The following is a 23422-nucleotide window of genomic DNA, read 5'->3' on the forward strand; positions in this document are numbered from 1 at the left end:
AAAGATGATCCTTTGATTTTATATCTCATTTGCTCATTTTGGAAGTTGGTGCTTCTTGTATTCATGAAGTTGGTGCTTCAGGTGTAAGGGATTGGTGTTCCTTGAAATTGGTGTTTCTAAAATAGGGTGTTGGTGCTTTCCAGAGTTGTAGCTCTAAAGATTTGCCCAAGAGGCCAATAAAGTTTTAGATTCAAAGTGGTTATTTACCCTAAGGGGTTTTCTACGTTAAAATATTGTGTTACTTTGTTATTCATTAACTATCTTGCTCATGTGTTAAATTTTTATAACTTATAATTGTTTCAAGTTTTGAAAAGTACTTTAAACCACTGATTCGCCCCCACCCCCCCAAGTGGTGTTTGTATTCCAACAAGCAGTATCAAAGCAAGGTTCCCTACATCAAGTTTAACAACTTTGGGTAGATTTTGGTCGAGTGGAATACTTATCTTTTATGGCTCAAGATAGTTCTTCAAAGGTTCCTATTTTTTATGGATCAGATTATGCTTTTTGGGAAGTAATGATGCAAACATATTTGTTATCTATTAATGTTGATGTTTGCGCTTTAGGTTGTTAATGGTTATAAATTTGCTATACTTAACAGTTTATCTAAAAATAATATTTTTGTTAAGGTAATACATTGTAGTTCTTCTAAAGAAGTATGGGACAAATTGAAAAACACATATCATGGTAATGATAAGAGTTAAAGAAGCCAAGGTACAACATTTGAAATCAAGATTTGAAGACCTTAAGATGGGTAATGATGAAGAGGTAGAAGACTATCTCCTTAAGATAGATGAAATTGTAAATGGCATAAGAGGACTTTGTGAAAAAATTGATAATATTCATGTTGTAAAGAAAGTTTTGAGATCTCTTCCTGATAAATTTGAAACTAAGATATGTTCTATAGAAGAAACTAAAGATATTAACAAGTATATAATGGAAGATATTCATGGAGCACTTGTAGCTTATGAAATGAGAAAGTTTGGCAAGCAGGAATCCACAAGCAAAAAAGCAGCATTCAAGGTGGAAAAGAAAGTGAAGCAAGTCTCTTCGGAATCAGAAGATCTTGATGTTCTTTAAGCACATTTATCAAGGAAATTAAATAAAGGAGTAGGTAAATACAAAGGTAAACTTCCTTTCAAATGCTTTAATTGTAGTAAAATAGGACACTTTGCATCTAAATTTCCTTATAATAGTCATGATGAAGCACAGAAATTCTATAACAAAAATAAGTTCTTTAAGAAGAAGAGTTTGATTGCTGATGTATCAGATAGTGAATCTAGTAGTTTTGAATATGATGAAAATGAAGTTTCATTCATGACTATAGAAACTACTTGTCAAGAATCAGATAGTGATGCTGATGTTGAACTTGTTGAGGCTGATTTAGAAGGTGAATTTCTTTATGCACTTAAAAAGATCAAGGAATTTAAGTGTTCAAGAAAATCAATTCTTAAAAGAAAAAAAGAACTTTGAAAAAGAAACTAAGGACTTAAATCAACAAGTTATAGAATTGAAATTACAAGTTGAGGAACAAAAGAGAATTGTCTTTGTCACTAAGGAAGAGTTAAGTTCTAAGAATCAGGAATGTACAAGGTTAATGAATGAAGTAGTATTATATAGTAGAAAGCTAGAAAAATATGAGATCACTACTTTGGATGATATGTTAATGAAACAAAGAAGAACTAATGATCTAATAGGAATTCGTTTTGAACTTGGACAATGTTCTAGTGACAAGAAAGATAAATCTTTATTTGAGATATTTAAATCTGAAAGTAAGGATACAAATCGGAATACTACCACTTCAAATGCAAGTAAAAATGCAGATTTCAATCAGATTTGTAATGATAAAAATCTGATTATATCAAGCACTTCATTCATGGGTAAAAAATACTCAAACAGGTTCACTTCTTTCTTTGATGGGTATTGCTTCATGTGTCATCAATATGGAAATAGAATAAGCAATTGCAAATACATGTCAAGGAGGGTATTCAAAGTTTCATTTTGGTTATTCCTTTCCTAAAATGAATGGTCTAAGATGTTACAAATGCAATCTCTTTGGTCATGTTATGAGTAATTCCAAAACTAAGTCAATTCAGAATGATCAATCTTATGCTAGTCTACAAGTTGATAAAGAATTTGATACTAAAATGACTAAGATATGGAGGTCTAAGATTAATAAGTCTATGTTTGTTCAAATGGCTCTACATTCTGAAGAAAAGAACTTGTGGATAATTGATAGCCGTTGTTTTAGACACATGACAGGAAATAAAACAAAGTTTGACAAATTGATTAACTACAAAGGTGACAATGTTAGTTTTGGTGATGATTCTTCAAGGAAAATTAAAGGTTTGGGTTCTTTGATGCTTAGTGACAAAATGTTGATTCATGATGTGTATTATGTTGATGGATTAAAGTACAATCTTCTAAGTGTTAATCAAATTTGTGATCATGGATATGAAGTTTTTTATGCCCATGGTTGTCAAATCAAATTAAAATCTGGATAGTTGGTTGCATCAGCTAAAAGATCTAAAGGGAATGTATACAATTTAAAAGATATCACAAATACTAACAATCATGAAGATGTTTGTCTTATGGGTCAGGTGAATGAAACTTGGTTATGGCACAAAAGGCTTGGACACTTAAATTTTGAAAACTTGGTAAAAGTTAGCAAGCATCAAAAAGTAGGAGGCATGCCATGTATAAGTAAGCCAAAGAATTTTGTTTGCAAAGGGTGTCAACATGGTAAACAAACAAAGGCATCTTTTCCTTCAAAAGAATACTTTGCTTCTAAACCACTACTATTAGTACATATTGATTTATGTGGTCCTACAAGGACAATGTTATTAAATGGTGAAAAGTATTCCATTCTTTTTATAGATGATCATATAAGAATGACATGGGTAACCTTCTTAAAGCATAAATCAGAGGCATTTAACAAGTTTAAGATTTTCAAGAAAATGGTTTAAAATGAGTCAAACATGAAGATTAAATGTTTATGATCAGATACAAGTAGTGAGTTTACTTCAGATGAATTTGTTGATTATTGTGAAAAACATGGCATCAAAAGACAATATGCAGCATCCAGGACACCTCAACAAAATGGAGTTGTTGAGAGAAAGAACCGAATGGTGAAAGAAATGGAAAAGACTATGTTAGAGGAATCTTAAGTACCAAACAGGTATCGGAAAGAAGTAATTCACACAGCAGTATATATTTTAAACAAGGCACAACTACGGGTAAAAACTAAGTACACTCCTTATGAGTTATGGTATGGACATCCTGCTTCAGTTGAGCATTTTAGAATTTTTCAAAGTAGATGTTTCATTAAGAATTTTGATGATAAAATAGGAAGCTTTGATTCAAGATGTGATGAAGGAATATTCTTAGGATATTCTTCTCAAAGTAAATCTTACAAATGTTTTAATAAAAGATTGAATAAACTTGTTGAAAGTGTACATGTGAAAGTGGATAAAGTTGTGCAGGATAAAAAGGAAATAAGAATGGATAATACTTTCCTACAAGACAATGATAAAGACTAGAAAGAAGTAGATAACAAAGTTGATGAAGGTAAAGAAGCAGATAATAAAGTTGATGAAGGTGAAGAAGAGATAAAAATCAAATAGAAACACTAAAACCCACAGGTACAAAGGCTATAGGAACAAGATTGAATAAGTATCATCCTCAAGAACAGATTATAGGGGATAAACATGCAGGTATTCAAACAAGAGCACGAACTACATGTAGTGAATGTGCTAATCTTTGTTTGTTATCTCAAATTGAACCTAAATCATATAAAGATGATAGTATGGATGAGTTTTGGGTTAATGCTATGAAAGAGGAACTAATTCAAATTGAAAAGAATAAAACTTGAAAATTAGTGCCTGGACCTGAAGATAAAAATGCTATGTTCCCCGAGGACGCGTACCCAACCTAAAACTAGGAGTTTCGGCAACGAGGACGTCCCAAGGATGGAGGGATGGGTATGGGACGTCCCCCAGTTGTCCCCAAAAAGGGCAAATTACCAGGGGATGTCCCCAAAACTTGGGGACGGCTGGGGAAAAAAGTCGTCTCCAATACAGAAAGGGGATGCCTAGACGTCCCCCAACCGTACCGAGTACGGCCAGCCGTCCCCAATTATTTTAAATGCAAAAAAATTAAAAAGTGAATATTAAAAAATAATTTTAAGGCTTCTTACTAGGTTGCCGAGGTGGGTCCCACCTCTCCAAATCCGGTAGAGGTAGAATAGGAGCAGCAATCTGCTTCATTTTTCTATGTTATGTTTTTTATGTTAAACGTAAACATGCTTATGATACATTGATATTTAATACTTTATGGCAGCCCTCTAGCCTTTGGGCATATAGCTTTAGGTATATTTAGATTTAAATTTTTCAGATTTATCATGTTTATCATTATGACATTGTTCACTGATATTGATATGCATTTTAACAATTGAGTACTGAAATCGGATATTATTTCCTAGATGGCAATCAAATGTATGTTATGGTTCTTTAAATGACATGCTTTGTGCTTAGTTTCATATGAATGACATGTATATTTGCAAATTTCAATGTATACTTTAAAATTTCCCTATATATATAACCGTCCCCTACCGTCCCCGTACCGAAAACTCGGGGTAACATAGTAAAAATGTAATAGGTGCTAAATGGATCTTTAAAAATAAACATGATGAAAACGGAGAGATATCAAGGAACAAGGCTAGATTGGTTTGTAAAAAGGTTTTATCCCTCTGTCCTCTTGCATAAGTTCATAAATGAGTGATAGGTTTGAGGGGGAGCATATTTTGCTTATCTTTTTGTTACACTGAAACCTTGGTATATCTCCTTTGTCATTGAAGTCAAAGGGAGAGAAAAATGAAGATGAAGATGTCTACATGATGGATATACAGGTATAGGTACAAATACAGGATATATAGGTACCCATGGATATACAGGTGGAAGTTAGTATTGACATCCCTTGGTATTTGGTCTTTTGATTGTTGTCATTGATGTCAATAATGAAATTATAATGAGCATATGATATGCTTAACATCATGTAATTATCTTATTTGATATCCTTCAATATTGTTCAAAACATATTCAAGACAAAAACTTAAGTGTTATACAATTAACACTTAATGTTCACATTGGTTTAGAAAACGGTTATAAAAAATAGTTTTGGTCTATGAGAAAGTCAACAAGGTTTTTTATCAGATAGACCCCAACTATAATACCTTTTTGAAAAAGTCTTTGAGTTAGCTAAAATGGGTTTTTGTTAGTTTTTGCAGAACACATATAGGGAAAGAGAAAAAGTTTGTTTATCAGTAATAGTTACCAAATTGTTATGACAGCTTTAGCAGTTTTGAGCGGTTTTTGGTCTAATGGAAGTATAGGGTATGTACCTACCTCCAAAATTTTGACTTTCTTGGTTTATAAGTAGAGGACACATTCCTCTAAAACATCCAACAGGTGGTTTTGATTGGTGTGGAATTCCTTGTAGACTAAATAGTTTGCAAGCAAATTTTTAACAGTAAACAAGAGGGTAATGCTTTATGTTTCTTATTTCATATTTGTGATTTGATTTTTATTGCAGAAGTTTATCAAAGTTAGAAGAAGGGTATATATATTGCTTCTTCATTCATTCATTTCAGTATTTGATTAGATCTTTTAATAGAAAAAGAAAATATATTTGGGTATTGAATGTTTTGAGAAGAATAGAAGTATATCCTACATTATGTTTTCAACAAGAAGTTGAAACTAGTGATTCATGATTTGTGTTGTAACAGAGATGATCATCTGACTTTATATCTCATTTGCTCATTTTGGAAGTCAGTGCTTCTTGTATTCATGAAGTTGGTACTTCAGGTGTAAGGGATTGGTGTTCCTTGAAATTGGTGTTTTTAAAACAGGTTGTTGGTGCTTCCCAGAATTGTAGCTCTAAAAGATTTGCCCAAGAGGCCAATAAAATTTCGTATTGAAAGTGGTTTTTTACCCTAAGAGGTTTTCCACGTTAAAATATTGTATCACTTTGTTGTTCATTAACTATCTTGCTCATGTGTTAAATTTTTATAACTTGTAATTGTTTCAAGTTTTGAAAAGTATTTTAAACCACTAATTCACCACCCCCCCCCCCCCCCCCCCCCCCCCCGCCCCCCCTAGTGGTATTTGTATTCCAACAAAAACATCAATTTCTCCTCGTAAAATCTTTCATCAAACCTTCCCATTGAGATTGGGACTTCTATGTTCATGCCTCTACCTTCCTTGAAGCTTTGATTGAAGCTATATGTATCTTCAATCCCTCCTAACACCTCTGTAACTCACTGTGGTCCCTAGCCATGCAACTATGGCTTGCCTAGGGCATCACCAATAAAACACCATCCTTGCTTTCCAGGGCCCCTCCTTCACTATACAATATGTACATGGAGTCATTGTCCTAATCCCAAAAGCCTATACAGATCCTACGGGGGTAAGAGGCTCTATGACCCCATTTTGGCCAACTGCCTGGTTCGGGACAGCAGACTGGCAAGAAACAAAATAATTTAACCAACTAACTAGAAATCCACAAAATGACAATCTAACACTATATAGAATCTAGAAAGGAATTACACTAACATTTCTACTGGTTATCACACTTCATTCAATCCAATAAAACACTCAAAACTCAGAAAACCAAGAACTATAACTGTTATTGCTGTTGTACAGTCCGTACACACAAAACCAAAACTTCTTCCAACCCCTTGATCAGGTCGAGAAAAGCCTTAAATACTTGACCAAAAGTCAACACTAACTGTTTCAGACAGATATCAAGCCTCATCCACGAAGTTGCTCTCATGCAACAAAAAGTTGTCAATGTTATCTATGACAACATTGACTAACTTTTGAGCAACTTTTACATCTTTTTGAATGTTGCACTCAAACTTGTCCCAAAGGCTACCAAACTTCACCAAAAGCCTAAAAAGGACTTCAAACATTTTAAAAGGACCTTAATCCTCTTATTTGGCCATTCTGCCCTCAAAGTCACACAATTAGCCTATTTGACCTAAAATGGACAAATCTTGCAACTAAGAGCAACTAAGGCCTAATATGCCTTCCTATACCTAACACTTCTCAACTTAGGACCTAGCTAGTCCCTTTATTACTCTAGTGGTGTGGCTAGTGCCACTACAAGCCAAAATAACTTAGGAACACTAGGTCTTCATTTAGCCTTACCGAGGTGCCCCTGCACCAGCAACTAGGCTTAGTAGCTGGGAGAAAGTGAGTGTCGATATGCCCAAAGACCAGTCCCCTGTGTGGGCACTGGCAATTGTGGGGGCTTACAAAAACCCCACATTTACCAATAAAGAAAAAAGGAAGAAATCCCCTTTTAAGTCAAGTATACAAGCATGAAAACTAGCAAGGGATTAGCTAATAAACCATAAACCCAAATTTTCAAAAAGTGTCTGTTTACAAAAATCAAGACAAATCTGTTCTAGGAATGAAATGATGACTGAGCATGTAAAATAACGGAGGTTTCCTTACCCAAAGCGTGGAAGAAAAAATAACAGAAGACAAAGCAATAGAGACTAAATCTATTACAAATGCTTATGATACATTGGACCTAGGGGTCACTCTAACATCCTGATCCGGACCCAGCTCTTCAACACCTTCAAAATCAACCCATGGTCTTGCTTGTCCAAGAACCAGTTGATAATCTAAAAGGAGAGTGGCTGCAGGAAAAGGGAACTGAGCACACTAAGAAAACTGGGCAATGAGGGATTATTGACATTAAGACAGAACCCAGATGATAAATGATCAGAACACCAAATGTAATAAAACACTCAAGTCTATAAAATGGTTGACCAAAAGGAAAAATTAGAAGTAGATTACAGCTGAAGCAACTGCAAAATGCATATGGAAATGAATTAAGTTGGTGGATAGCGAAAACGGCTGAAAGATGTAAAATAAAAAGTAGATGGATTGCTTTAAAGTTTTAAACACTAAATGTTGTTTATAATTAAATGCTTCCCTTATGTAAATCAACACTCCTAAATTGGATATGTCAGCTAAATATCATGTCCTACCAATCTAACCTTTGGCATGTTTTTGTATGTCTTCAACTTTCAGATTGCTAAAAGTCTTTGATATGTTTCCTCATGTAGCTCGAGAACAATGCTTTTGCCTTAACCTCATAGTAATCATAACCAGTTGTACCCACTACTGCATTTTCAGCAAAAGCATGAAATGATAAATCCCTTTTTCTATCCATTCTTCTCCCCTTGTTGGACCTGTCTTTGCTGCAGAAACTTGTTTCCCTGCTGCCAAATGCTGATTTTTTTCTGAAACCTTTTGTTCCATTCTCTGATATTCTAAATATATGCAAGTACTCATTTAAGGTACTTAGTCTATGTCCCCTTGCTACAACCAGCATTCACATCAGTGTGAGCTTTATAACAGATTTCTTATTACTGTCAAAGTCCTTCCTGATCTCAGATTTTTTTTATTTTGAAGTCAGCATTCATCTGTGATGCACATTGAGGTTCTGGCTGTTTTTTTCATTTTGGCTATTTCCGCCAACTTCGTATGTCTGGTACAATTATCATGTAATTAATAACTCAAGACTCCTTGCCATCAAATCTTTGATTGCAGATTTTTCTGTCAAATTGCTAAATCCTTTTTTTGGATTTAAATTTTCATTTGACTTGTATCCTTTTTGTTTCTGCTTGTTGAATGATTCAATGAATCCACAACCATTATCTACAACCAAAATTTGGTCCATCTGCTCACATGGGCTCACCAGACTAAATCAACAACATATGAATTGCAACTTTAACTTATCCAACAACTGATCAAGAGGTTCAAAAAAACATTTAATCATCACACAAACTATTCAACCTGTCAATAATTGTTCCATCTGGCAACATGGATCTATCCATACATCCAAAGCTTGCTTTCTTTATTTTCTATGATTGTCAAGGAAATTGATGCTCCTTTACAATCATCTCAATAGGACCCATGATTTCCTCACCCAGAGGCATACTGCACTCAAATAATTGGCCCCAAGATACATGTTATAGATTTAGTTGCATTCAAGGAACATAGAAATCAACCTTGTTCCTATCTCCCTAAGGATATTCCATTATGCCTTTGTAAGCCAATTTGAAATTCGGCATACTGGTGATTTATCCCATAATTCTTATACCCTTCCTCAGTTCAAAGCAGAATCTACAAAATTCCTCAAAGGAAGGAATCTGCATAGCTTCACTATCTGATATTCCCTCCAACATAGCAGCTTCCCATACAATCTTCTCTTAAGAAGGAAGGACCGGCTAGTTAGGTCCCAAAACAGCAATCCCAAGTCCTAGAGCATTACTCCACTTTAAAGGCCAAGCTATTGTCTTCAAGAAGAGAATAGAGGCCCATCAAAAGACTATAGACAGTTGTATGTTAATACATTGTAGTGGGTAATCTCTCCTACTTTCTGGGTTCAGATTTAATTATCAAGGGTGTTTCTTACAGGTAAGTCTGAATAAGCACTAAAAATCAAACAAAATGAGCATATATGCAACCCACAACAGCCATACCCAAATGCAGACTAACTCCAATAACTGTCACTAAGTCAAGTCCGACTGACTGCAATAACCTCTACATAGCTGATTCAAATACTACAGATGACAACAGTTATCTCTTGAGACAATTTCTTCAAACCTTTTTATTGGTGGTTGTTGCACCAAAAGATCGACATACTAATGCCCAATAGAACCACTAAACTTATAGGCACAGGAGGCGATTAAGCCATGTTCCAAACCAGAGTGCTGCACTACACAACTCAAGGAGACCAAGGATGCACATTCTGCAACATCCCCACCCCAACGCAAGCATAGGGTTCAAACTTGTGACCCAACCTCTAGTACCAATTATTGGTTGCTGTTATACCAAATGATTGACTTGTTAATGCCCGATACAATCACTAGCATTATAGACACGGGGCAGTTAAGCCATGTCACAAACCCGAGAGTTGTGCTGCACAACATAAGAAGACCAAGGGCACACACCTTGCAACACATCTTAACATTGAGCAAACATGTTATAAATGATTCAGTGATGATATAACGCTTTCATTTTACTCAGATGCATCACTGGATGTAATAATGAATCATAAACAATGATGCATTAATCTACTCTTACTTCCTGGTATTGAGTAGTTTGATAATTTGCTTGATACTTCATGATAGTGTTGTGTTGCATTCAAAGGTTGACATGGACTGATTGATTAAGCTCGTGGATACTTGGAGACTTAGGTGAGGCTAGATTTCTCTTGATATTAGAGACATGTTGTTGAGATGTATACTCTTGGTGAGAATTCAGCAGAAATTCCAAGCAGCCTACACCTTGGTTGGACGAGTTCAATAGAGACCTATGAGGAGATTGTTTGGACGAGTTCAATAGAGACCTATGAGTGAGAATTCAGCAGAAATTCCAAGCAGCCTACACCTTGGTTGGACGAGTTCAATAGAGACTCTTGGTCTACTCGGCAGTTTATCACTTGAGAGGTATTGCCCAATGCTACTTTCAGGTGCTTAATGTTTTCTTTCATATTCATGGATCCTGAGCTGCAGTTAGATGGTTGTGGAGGATTGATTGTGAGAGATGGATAGCATGGTTATCTCCTTGAAGTGTATTTTCATTTATGATGACGATAGGAGATGGTAGTGGGCTGATTTTATGAAATCTGAAATGGAGTAGTTGATCTTCTTTGAGAGGTTTACATCCATGTAAATTCATGATATCATGCTATGTTTGATCTCTTGAGGTTGAACAGTTTTGGATGTTGTTATGGCTTTTCTCTTGGGGTTGTGAAGGAAATCATACTTGGCACAGTTAACATTTATAGGTGTTTGTGGAAGGATGCGCGACATGCTTATGATTTGCAGGTTCTCTCTTTGGTCTTGGTTATCTTCTTGGATGTTTGGGTTCACATAACATCGTTTTATGAGATCTTAGTTGGAGCTATGGTGGGCACTCCTTTGTGGTCATATGTTATCACTTGTACTTCTTTGTTTTTTGGTGACGACATGATGGATCCTTTATCTCTTGTCTTTGTTGGACGTGGAGAACATGGGAGAGTTATGGAGACTGGATGAGAGAGATGTATCTCGCAACAATTTTTGCTACATGATTTTGCATATCTTTGTAAATGGTCCTTTGTACTGCATGGTTACACTTTTTTTGTGTTGTTATCAATAGACTCGATATCCCTTAGACCTTTCAGATTTGACATTATCCATGCAGTGTGAGTTCTTGTATGTGTTTGGTCTTTATCAACTGATTTGCACATGGAGCTAAAGGTTGCAATTTATGGGTTGGTTATGTTGTTGGCATGGGTTTACTAATGTTGGATCCCTTTGAGGTATGGGTGATTGGATGGATTAGCATTTTCTATGGATGCTATTTTCAATCTCGTGGATTTAACAATTGCATTGGAGCAATTACTTTGGTTGGTGTTTGGACCAATGTTGTCTCTTGTTTTCTAGAGGATTACTTCACAATGATGTTGAGCTAAGAAGTTGATGTTGTTGATGCTTCTATATAGCTCATGAGTGCAGTGGAGTGGTGGCAATATTTTGTTGCCTTTTTTATCACAAGGATCTTATGCTTGTGTTGTTTGGACAGGTGTTTGGATGGAGAACAAGAGTATGTGCTGAGCTTTGTGTGGTTTCATGGATGGTTGTGATGATATAGTTTCATCAGTTCGACTCCTTTGAAGTTGATGTTATAGACTCTTGACAGGTCTTCAACAAGTGGAAGAATGTTGGGATTAAGGTGTCTCAACCTTAGAGTCCTAACATGCTGATTTATTGATTTATCTTAATTTCCTAAGTTGCCATTCACTTTGTGGGACCTCTCGGTGAGATGGCATCCTACATGGCAAGTGATGAGAGGGCATATTCCTTATTTTTTGGAATATTGCACTCACTTGGAAGATTCTAAGTTATGAGAAGATATTGTCTTATATTTCCGGAAATTGTTTTGGCAATTTCCTATGTAAACTAAAGAGTCATAGTTGGCAATTTCTTTTGTGCATTGGAGTTGTATTATAGCAACAGGCATTTATGATGTAGTTCACTTTTGACAAATGGTGTAAGGTAAGGAAGGTGCCTGTTTGGTCATGGTAATTTCTATGTTGTACTCGCATTGTATTTGGCAAGATGACCATTATGGATGAGGTAGGTGTTGTTGCCATGGAAGTTGCTATGAGCAATGTGTCATGAAATTAGCAAGTTACTTATGCTGTGAGACAACTGACCTCTTATGTGTTGAATACAGTTTTGGAAACAATGGGTACCTACCTCTTGTGTTGGGCTCTATATATGTTGGTGCCTTTTCTGATTACAGAGTGTTAGAGAGAGTGAAGTAGTTTATTTCATAGGGTTGTGCTGCTGGATATTCTCTAGGATAGAACAAGATGTAAATCTCTGTGTGAAGGCTTAGAGCCTGAAAATGTATTGTTATTGCTGAATAATACATCAGCTCAATGTTTTGGACTGTGGGGCTTTTTATCTAAAAGGGTTTTCCCCATGTTAATCTATGTTTCCTATTATGTCTCATTCTTCTAGTTTGATGCTTCTAATATATTAATTTTATATGTCATAATGCTGCTAAAGTTTGTTGGATCTGTAGACTGCAATCACTTTCCTTCAAGGTTTTAATTGTGGGAAATCAACTGTCTGTTTCCACTTTTATGGCAGAGTAGTATGTGCTTGTATTTGCTTATTAGAAGCTATTGAAGAAATCATTGGATACAGGATGTGCATACTGATCTCAGATGGCTTTCTAGGATGTTCTCATTTCCCTTCAATTGATAGAATGAGAAAGAGAGGTGGTCCAAAGAGAACAACGAAAGCAACAAATACTGCAACATTTCTACGAAAGGAACCGACAGGAGGAGGAACCTAGAGATACAAACAAAAGTGGTACACCCGGTAATCTTAAAAATGAATGTCCCTCCCAAATAAGCACAGAAGGCGTCATAAGGGGACACGCTCAGAGGAAAACGAAGCTGGAATGAGACAGTCCTTATGAATACAACAACAGATAGAAAGGCAACGAAGGTTGCAAAACCTTGCTGAAGGGTATCACAGTCCTCACAAACCCAGTGAGAACCAGGAGGGTCACCGCATGGTAACACTGTTGAGGCGATATTATTACTTGGTACAACATGGAATGAGGGAGACACAGATGGAGAAGCGAGTTGGGTGAAACAGGGTGCTGTGCACTCCAAAACCGGTGACGAAGAAAGTACCATACAACTCAGAGCTTCGTCACATTATCGCAGTCACAGGGAGTGTGGGTAAACTTACGACTCAGAGCTTCATCAAATTGTTGTTTAGTGGAGTTGACTTAGGACCGCACGCCTTGTGTGACTGTAAGGAACTCAAAATGGCACTGTTGGACCAAAATATGGCTGTACCATACACAGTTTCTGCAGACTATCTTCAATTACACATCCAAGGAGCAACTATGTGGCGAAAAGGAATTTAAAGAAGTAAATGTCTCTCTGTGATCTCCCGAAGCTGAATACTCACAGGTCCGGTAACTGCTGGAAGTATCGTAGTCTGCCAATGCATCAAGTTTTAAGTTATCTCTGCTGGAGGTACTTGACGGAGGTTTTCAAGTCAGGCATCTTGTTTCCTTGGACCCTATCGAACTAATCTTGGATGCATGTTACAGTAGATCTGTTTAGACAACATAATTAAAACTCTTTCTCTATGAATGACCTTGAGTGAATAAGGGAGCCAAAAGTATTGTTACTGGTGAACTGTCAATTGGAAAGTTAATATTCTGTTCATTTCCAGTGGCAAATCTGTGCATTAAACTTCTCAAGTTTGAGTTGGAAACTGTCATTGTATTCAATATATTTTTTAAAAAAACAAATTGGATGGAACTTGTGTCAGTGAAGCAACTTACCAGCTAAACAAACAGGGGTAACTTACTATAATTTAATTAGAAATCTGAGTGCACTTTCAAGGTCAATCTGAAGCAAGAATCCAAACACTTGAGCTTAGAATTTCATATAATCTGAACAATATCTAGCATGCCTAAAATGAAAATTCTAAAATGGAAGAAGAATTTGATTTGCAAGTGAAACATCTGAATTGTTGAAATGGAAATTCAATTGTTTTGAGAGGACATGGACTTGCAATATTTTTTAACAAGATTTCCAAGAGAGGTTGGAATTTTGACCTCCCTTGGAACAAAATTCCAAGAGGGGTCGAAATTTCAACCACCCTTGGATCTAATTTCCAATTTCCTGTTGAGATGTGCAACCTTGATTGAGAGTTGCACAATTTGCAAGCCTGGTCGGCCACTTGAAAGAGAGGTGTTAAAATGAATCCCAATGCAAGTCAGTCAACCAAGAAAAAAGAGTTAAATAAATTGCAAGCAAGTTAAATTTAAAGCCAGGTTGTCCTTTATTTTTCCCCAGTGAACAAAAGCTTTGAGAGGGCCCCCTATAAATAAGAGACTCAATGGTCCATTTCAAACACATATGCAATCCAGAACCTCAATTCGAAAAGCAGACCAGGCCTGGTCAAGCGAAAATAAGAGAAGAAATAGGAAATCAAACATCTTATGGGCATTCAAAGGAAACTAAACTTGCTGAAGATAGAGCAATCAAGCTTGAGGGCTAACAATCAGAATTTGACCCCAAACGAATGAGAAATTTATAGGTTGTGATCAGAAAAATTAAGAATTTTAAGAGCAAATTTTCAAATCGAGTTCACTTCATAAATGTTTTCTGTAAAAATGATTTTCTTCTTACAAATATTTCGCTTTAACACAAGTGAACCAAAATGGGTTGCACACACGGATAATGGCTTAAATGGACAAGTCAAAATGTTTATAGAAGCTTGGAAGAATTCGTCAATGTCTTCCAATACAGCACACCCTTAATGGCTTGAACACACAGGTCAAAATGCCTTGTTTGCACCTCCATATGCTGGTGCAGTGGTTGACTTCATGGCAAAGCTCAGCACAAGACAAATATAGCAGAAATGGTATGATTAGTAGCCAACTACAGGAATCAAGGCTAAAAATGCAAAAATAGTAGTTACTGGGGTATCGACCATGTATGTCAGGTTACTGCAGGGCTATGATGTTATGGATTGTGAACCTCAGAAGGCATCTGCAGCGGCAAAACATCAGTTAAGTCACATGATGTGCAATTCATATGCTCTTTCTTATCCAATCATGGAAAGAATCACTGGTCATTGATTTCTTAATCAAAGTATTTATCTCCAATAAAGTGAAAACTACATATTTATCGCTTGTTCAATATTGAACGTGAAGTTAAGAAAGGAGGCAATTATATTTTTATAATTGCTGAGTGTATCATCTCAGTGGGGATGAAATAAAAGGGCAACCTGCTAATTCTTAAGAAGGGGTAGGCACATTGCCACAATGATATTATTATTTGGACACAATATCGAATTATTCTTTAGTATGAACTTCTTTGCTGCAGCATATACATGCCTACATATATTTTTAAAACAAAAAAATATCTTGTACAGATAAACCCAAAACAAATCAAACCCAACCCAAAAAAGAAAATGGACAAATTTCAAACCCGAATCTTAAACTCGCATATGTACCAAAAGCCGAACCGGCAACTTAGATTCTGACTTATGGTGAAGTTATAATTGATCAGTCCATTGAAAATGACCAAGAGACAAGGAGAAGAAAAATAAAGTGAAAAATTCCAAGAGAATTTATATCTTCCAAGTGAACACTGAAGCTATAATCAGTAAACCAGAATTGACAAGTGCATTAGACAGCCTAATGAACGTGATCATAGATTTCAGGAACTGAATATTGTTGTTTTGCGCTGGTTCTCTGCCCAAGAGGCGTAGTATTGCATTTTCCATTATAGAAAGTGGATAAGTGGGTCATTTGTCTCACTTGTACTAGATCATTTTGTAAGTTGATGCCCATATGAGATCAAGTGTAAAAGATATGTTACACTTGAAAAGAGATATTGATTTTAGATTTATCAATGTTACTATATTGCTATGATGATTGTTATTATGTTATAACATATGAATATATTTGAAAATTTCAGATTTCTTTATATATTTAAAATTTCCCCTATTTTACACACACGTGCTGTCCCCAGCCATCCCCTGCTCCGCTAAAAAAACATACCGGAAACTTGGGGCAACATAGCTATTTATAGATCTCCAATGACAGCATCATTCTCCTCAACACCAGAAGAATTTTAACCATCAACAGAAGCTGATTTCTTCAAGTTTTTCTGTTATGATACATTTTCCAGCACTGTTTGGATCATTTATTTTTAAAAGAAAATGTAATTTTTGCAGAGAAATCTAAAAAAATTCCCTGTACTTTGGGAACAACAAAGTCCATAGAAATAGTAAACTAGCCACTATACATTTCCTTAACAGTCCTGTCCTTGCCATCACAGCGGAAGATGTCATAGAGCAGGGTTCCCTGCAAGCAGATTGAGATAAAGTCCTTTTCCACAAAGCACTCTAAGAAACCTCCCAACTCCTCAAAGTCTGAAGAATTTTCAGATAAAAACTGATCTTAAGACTTATACAGAAATCAAAATAAGTTTTACAATATGAGGATAGATGAAAAAAAACAGTGAATTTATGAATATTACCAATTAAACTAAGCCAGAATCAAAAACATATAAAATAATCAACTGTCAACTAGCACGTAGTAAGCCCTAAACACCAAATTCTCCCTACCCCAAAAAACTCTGTAGATTGCACAAGCTATGGTGAAGAGAATTCTAAACAGAAATTGTTCTATGGGCAGTTAAAACTGCTATATCGAAAGATTAACTTAGTTTTCAAGTGGGTAAAGAAATAGAAGAAATGAGCTTTCAACATGCAAATAAAATTAAATATTTAAACGTTAACGTGCAGACAAGATTAATAATAAAAGAAGGCCGGATTGCGACCATTCGGAACTTTAAACTAAACCCTAAAGTTTCTTCACTTACAAAATTCTTGACCTTACACATGGCAAATATTCTAAAGTTTTGGCTACCATAGTCTTTCAAGGAAAGCTACATTTTGGGCGGAGCTGATGACAAATTCTCAATCTAAATTAAATATAAAAATGAGAAACCAACCAATTTGCAGCTAGTAGCCTCTAAAACCGAAAACCCTAGTACTTCCGCACCTGATAACTCGGGGACATAGTACAAGGGATATAGGACAACATTATCTACAGGCGAGATGATGGCATAGACATTAACACGGATTTTTACTGAGATTTGGCACTCGATAAAAGAAAATAATAAAATTCAATTTGCCTTTAAAGTGATCAGTGTGCGAAAACTCCTGACTTTTCATATGGCAATGCTGGTAATACTCTGCTGGTTTAATTTCCAGCTGAGAGACAACTATTTTAGAAAAATAAAGACAAATTTACCTTATCAAATTGGGTATAAAATTTATTTCAATAAGTTGAAAAGGTCAATTTTCAACTACTCTAAATAAGCCGGTGAACCCTAACAGAGATAATTTCGGTGGCCAATATTTGTCAGTGACCTATTTTAGGTAGCATGTTGATAGTTGAAACTAACGAGTAATGGAGAGGATTACAGGCCGAGGTCAAGCTTGCCCAGCCTACAGCTTCAATCGCGGATTCTTACAGGTGAGATTCGAAATTCGAGAATTGCTTAATCAGACTCACCGTCTACGAAAAAGCAGATAATCAACTTGAAAATGATAAAAAACAATTAGTAACGCTTAAAAATTATTAAAAACAATTAGTAACGTTTTTAATTTACTGATGAAGTAGTTGAATAATTCCAAATAAATCCACTGGAAATGGAATCATGTCTTGCGGAGTACAAAGACAAAAATCATAAGAAATGAGACCAATGGATGCCCTCAGTCATTTTCTCTTGACTGAAGAGGTTCTCAATCTTTTTAAAAAATACTATATTTTCCTTTTAATTTTCACAGAATCAGAATCAATGAAACACGTTGCTGAGTTTAGTTTTTACTTTTGTACTGCTTCAAAAACATTGAAAATTTCATATAGAGAAATAATTTCTTCTACGAGAAAGCTCCAATAAAAATTGAATTTTCTTTAAGAAGCGCGAACACTCATGAGCTTATAAAAATGTAGAATTGGTTCAAACCAGTCCCAAATTTAAGCTACCTGATGATTCCGGGTCTCGCAGAGAGCGCGGAGAAGAGCGTTATATACCGGCGTCGTCTGGGGGCGATTGAAGGTGCTTTTCATGCGGTTAAACACCTCGACCGCGCGGTTTACAAGGCGCGCTTTTCCATAGCTTTCAATCATTAGCGCAAAGGTTTTGTCCGTCAAAGCATAGCCCCCGCGCCGCATTTCGTTTAGGGTTTTCCACATTGCATCCCAATTCTCGGTGCGGCCCAGAATTTGAATCATTTCCTCGAATTCTATTGTAGTGGGATCGTATGAGGGCTGGTGCCTCGCCCAGTTGAAGAAGCGGTAGGCTTCTTTGCCGTGGGCAGCGCAGTCCTTGAGAACGCGCCATACGAGTTCAGAGGTGAGTTTCAAGTTTAGATTTTGGAGAGAGCGCTCCATGTACACGGAGTCCGACCGAACGATGGTACAGATGTGATATATGGCCGCGCGGTAAGCCGAGGCCGAGGCTGATGCAGAGGCTTCGGACAGGATCTTTTCTCTCCCATTACCATCGCTGTCCTCTTCAGATGAAGAAAAAGTGATTCTAGTGTTTACCGATCTCTTGCTTGATAAGGCTAGCTGAGGTAAAAGAGACGGAGGACGATTCAGGATGGCGATCAAGAACTTTGAGGCTTTCATAGAAAGTTTCAGCTACATGTAAGCCTAGCATACGACTGATATTTGTCTGTGTTCCTTCTTTTTTTTGGCTTTTGTATTCTTCCGGCGAACAGCGAGAAGTCATCCTCGGTTCGGCTTTCAGGTTTCAGTTCACTCTTCTCGTAGACTGCATCGTCAAATCGGTGTTAGAAAAGATCACCAAACAAGGAGAGTGAATGAATGAATAGAATTTTAATGACGTCCACGAGGCCATAAGTCTAAGGGACCTACATAGAACTTCTAGTGAGTTTGATGTAATTTCTCCATCCTCTCTCTTTTCTTGTGAATCTACATAAGAATGAATGAATGAAAGATTTTTAATGGCGACAAATTGAAACGATTCAAAAACATTTCATTACAACTAATTTTAGAATCAAATCTATAGTCTCATATGAAATTGTTTTAGCGGAGACAGGCATGTTCCTAGTGAAGGCCTCAACAATTGTTAGATTGTTGAGCTATCTAAAGAAATGGCAACAAATTGAAAGGATTCAAAAACACTTCATTACAACTAATCTTGGAATCAAATCCATAGTCTCATATGAAATTGTTTTAGCGGAGGCAGGCATGTTCCTAGTGAAGGCCTCCGCAATTGTTAGATTGTTGAGCTATCTAAAGAAGATGCATAAAATGGATGCACATCACTAGCCTAATAGGGTGGTTGACGAAGAACTGGCTCGTTGGAAGAACACATGGAAGAAACAAAACGATAAATGGTTCAGATAGTGTCACTCTGTATCCGCCACACCCTCGTTGCAAAATTTACAAATTTTGTCCTCCCACTCTTCCTTAGGGACCTTCCATCTACCAGTTTCACATCTCAAACAGTGGGAATTAGATCTCAATTAAGCGATTAGGATTTTTGTTTTTCCTTTGATCTCGGCTCCTAAATATTCTTTGTCATCATGTTCGCATGTGGGATTAAATTCTTTGACATAATAGGCTTTTTTTTTCTACCTAACTGGTTTGCCCACATGACAGATCTAATTATTCTTGCCACCCATTTTTTTATTTTAGAATTATTTTCTAGGCACTCTTGGTAGTCAATGTTCTACTTGTTGAACCATTTACCATTTTATTTCTTCTATGTCTTCTTCCGACAAGCCAACTCTCTATCAACCACCCTACTAGGCCAACGATGTGCATCCATTTTACTCAGTTTTTAGATAGCTCAGCAATCCAACAATTGTCGAGGCCTCCACTGGGAACATGCTCGCCTTTGCTAAAATAATCTCGTATGGAACTATGGATTTGATTTTGAAATTAGTTGTGATGAAGCATTTCTCAATTCTTTCAATCTGTCGCCATTTATGGTTTGATACAATGCTCCCCCATACCTTGCTACCATATAAAATAACTAGTATCACCAGCAACCCAAAGAGAGTTTTATTAGTCTTTCAATCCCATAACTCTGTTGTCCTGCAACTATTTTGAAGAAGATAAGATACCTTCCATCCCCCTATATCCTTTTTGATATGCATGTTTTCCAACAGAGCCAGTAATGGAAATATATCCCCAAATATTTGTATTCTTCTACAATTTCTAGCGCTTTGTCATTAAAGAGTGACTTTCAAATTTTTAAGAGAAAAATAAAATATTTATAATTCTTGTCAACTAGCTAACATTTATCTATCCTATTATACCAACATTGATTTGTGTCCATGTGTGTTTTAATGATCTAATCGTGGTCAATTATCCATAATCATTTATATAACGCTTCACATTATAAATCTAAGCTGTGACAAGAAATGTGAAGTATCAAATAGAACATATAAAATAATGGCAATGTAGACAGTGATGGTTTATCAGAAATAGCTATGTATTTTTATATTGAATTGTAATGTATGCATGCAAGATGACAATGATGTTGGAATATAATTTTAAAATGTGTGTATTGTTGAGAGTTACTTTTGGACATTTGTTTTGAATGAAATAGTGAGTGATTTTGAATTGAGCATGAAAGAAACAAAATAAAGAGTAGATTAGGGGAATTGGATTCAATAGAAAGGGAAATATAGAAATAATAGATTAGGGGATTTAGATTAAATAATAAGGACAAAATAGAAAGAATTGAAAAGTCAAAGAAAATTGAATTCCAAGGGATTAAAATAAACTATGATGATGTCAAAGATTCACTATGAGTATAGAAAGGATAGATAAATTGAGATGATTGAATAATGATGATGTCAAAGAGTCACTAAGAGTATAGAAAGGATAGATGAATCGAGATGATTGAACAATGATGATGATATATAAAAAATGGAGTGAAAGTGAATTGAATGTTAAGGAATTGAAACAAATTGTGAGGATGTTCAACAACCAGTAATGATATAGAAAATTGAAAATTAAATAAACATAAATGAAACAATACAACAAATAATAGATGAAGTTTGTAAATATGCAAGGATGTGAAATATAAATGAACAAGAAGGAAATATTAGAAAAAAAAGACAGCTGGAAATTATTTGAATATATAGAAATAATAGAAAAGTCAAAGTAAATTGAATATCAAAGAATCAAATTTGGACCATGAGGATGTCAAATAGCCAATAAGGGTAGAGAAAGCAGAAAACATGATGAACTTAATAGAAGATTTTAATAGGTGAAGTTTTCAAATTTATAAGGATAATAATCTTCATATTATATTTAGGACAATTAAATTGGAATGAACATGAAGGAAAAAAAGAAAGAATAGATAAGTGGATACAAATTAAACAACAAAGTTAATATACCAAAAAATAGAAAAGTAAAAGTGAATTGAATGTCAAGGAATCAAAACAAACCATGAGGATATCAAACAACTTATAAGGGTATCAAAAAATGAAAATTGAAATGAACATGAAGAAGAAAATTAAAAATAGTAGGTGAGTTTATAAATTTGTAGGGATGAAAATCTGCATATCATATATAAGACATTTAAATTAGAATGACACCAAAGAAACAATAGAAATAATAGATAATTGGAAATAAAATAAACCAGGATTATAAAGGTATATTGGAGAAATAAGAATGAAATGAACATGAAGGAAGCGCTACGAAAGACATTTTGTAGAGTTCATAAATTAGTTAGGAGGTGAATCAGTATGCAAGGGTTTAAGGAATACAAAATACCATGAAGTGAACATGGAGAAATAGTTAAAACATAAAATAAACTAAAAATATATAATAATAAAATAATAAAGGGGAAAAATGCACAAACAAAGGTTTTAAATTTGTGGAATTTTTAGAAGAAATGACTTCAAACTATGAAAGCAATAATAGACGATTACATACTTAGAAAATATTACCTAAACTCTTTTTGTTGTGCCTTATAATTTCTTTTTTCTCTTTGATGAATATTAAATGACACAAATGATTTATGAGTTGATTTGAAGACTTCTTGTATGTTTTAAGTTGGTTTTTTTGGTGTGTTATCTTTAATTTTCAAACTCTAGTCAATTTGAATTTTGAATTTCCAAATTCACTTGCAAGAAATATTTTGACTACTACTTAAATTTCACATTTGATTTCCCTTGAATCATGAATCGTGTCCTTACACAAATTTTTTAATTAATGGAGGTGGTTTAATGTTGAAGTGACTACAGGATGTTTACTCAAGGTGGAATGAACACTATAGTTGGAATGATGGGACAAGGTCATGTCAAATGTTTTAGGCTACTCATGTTTTAGAGTAGGCATCAGTGATCTTAGTACCTGCATTGCATTGCCAATTGTCAACTTGTTCTAGATTGATGGACTTCCACATGAAAATATTTTGTATTTAGTATAGCTCCTAACTAGAGCGGTGATCTTCATTTGATTGTAAACAAATGATATGTATTTAATTGGCTATGTTTTCAATTTGGACCGAAATATTTTGGGTTTTGTACTGAATAACCAAGTGAAGAATACATCAAAGCATGTCAGTGATACGGACAAGTTGATTGTTTAAATTGATCAAAATTGGTTAACCATGGCCTAAAACCTTGATAAACCTACTCCAAATCAATCTCAATCTGTTCTATTCTATTCTACATTATTCAGAATCCTCAATTACATCTTCACTTCACATCAAATATCGCTCTGCATAACCATCCTAATGTGTCATATTTGGATTTCGCTCTTGAGGGTGCACGATAAACACATTTCTTAAATCAATAAAATATTTCTTCAAACCAATCTTATCAAAACTCAAAGTCCTCAGCACTAGGGGCATCTCATCACTAGGGGAATATTCAGCTACTCATATCTCATTTCAAACTGGGTATCCCACCATCTTCTTATAGTTATCTTAAATCTCTAGAGGCATGTCAGATTCCCGTAATTCACATCAATCTTGTATTGTCCTAATCTTTTGATCAAGTGATTGAATTTCTATCAATTATCTTGGTCAAAGCAATATAGTACTTGTCATCTCTCAATGGATAGGTATCTAGGTGCTCTGTGTTAGTTCCTGAGGATTTAACTCATTCTTGGGATGATCTTATAACTCATGACAATTTTTTTTCTCTTTTACGAACTAGTATCTAGGTGTTCTATCTGGAGTCCAGAGGATTAACCTTCATTATGGAGACAATCCTAAACTCTTCTCAATGGACCGATATCTAGGT

At 35.3% G+C, this 23422-nt stretch overlaps 1 protein-coding gene across 1 annotated transcript in view; it reads right to left on the bottom strand.

Annotated features, from left to right (window-relative positions):
- The window catches only part of LOC149557222 (Pentatricopeptide repeat (PPR) superfamily protein), a 29104-nt gene extending 10085 nt beyond the window's left edge, over positions 1-19019 (bottom strand). The window contains exon 1 of the mRNA XM_089831941.1: positions 18168-19019. Within this exon, the coding sequence (XP_089688067.1) occupies positions 18168-18815 (648 nt within the window). The 5' untranslated portion in view covers positions 18816-19019. The remainder of the gene's footprint in view (positions 1-18167) is intronic.
- Positions 19020-23422: the final 4403 nt, after the last annotated feature.

This window comes from Cupressus sempervirens, chromosome 5, assembly GCF_028749045.1.
Source record: "Cupressus sempervirens isolate cs-2001-9-10 chromosome 5, ASM2874904v1, whole genome shotgun sequence".
NCBI classification, from domain to species: Eukaryota; Viridiplantae; Streptophyta; class Pinopsida; order Cupressales; family Cupressaceae; genus Cupressus; species Cupressus sempervirens.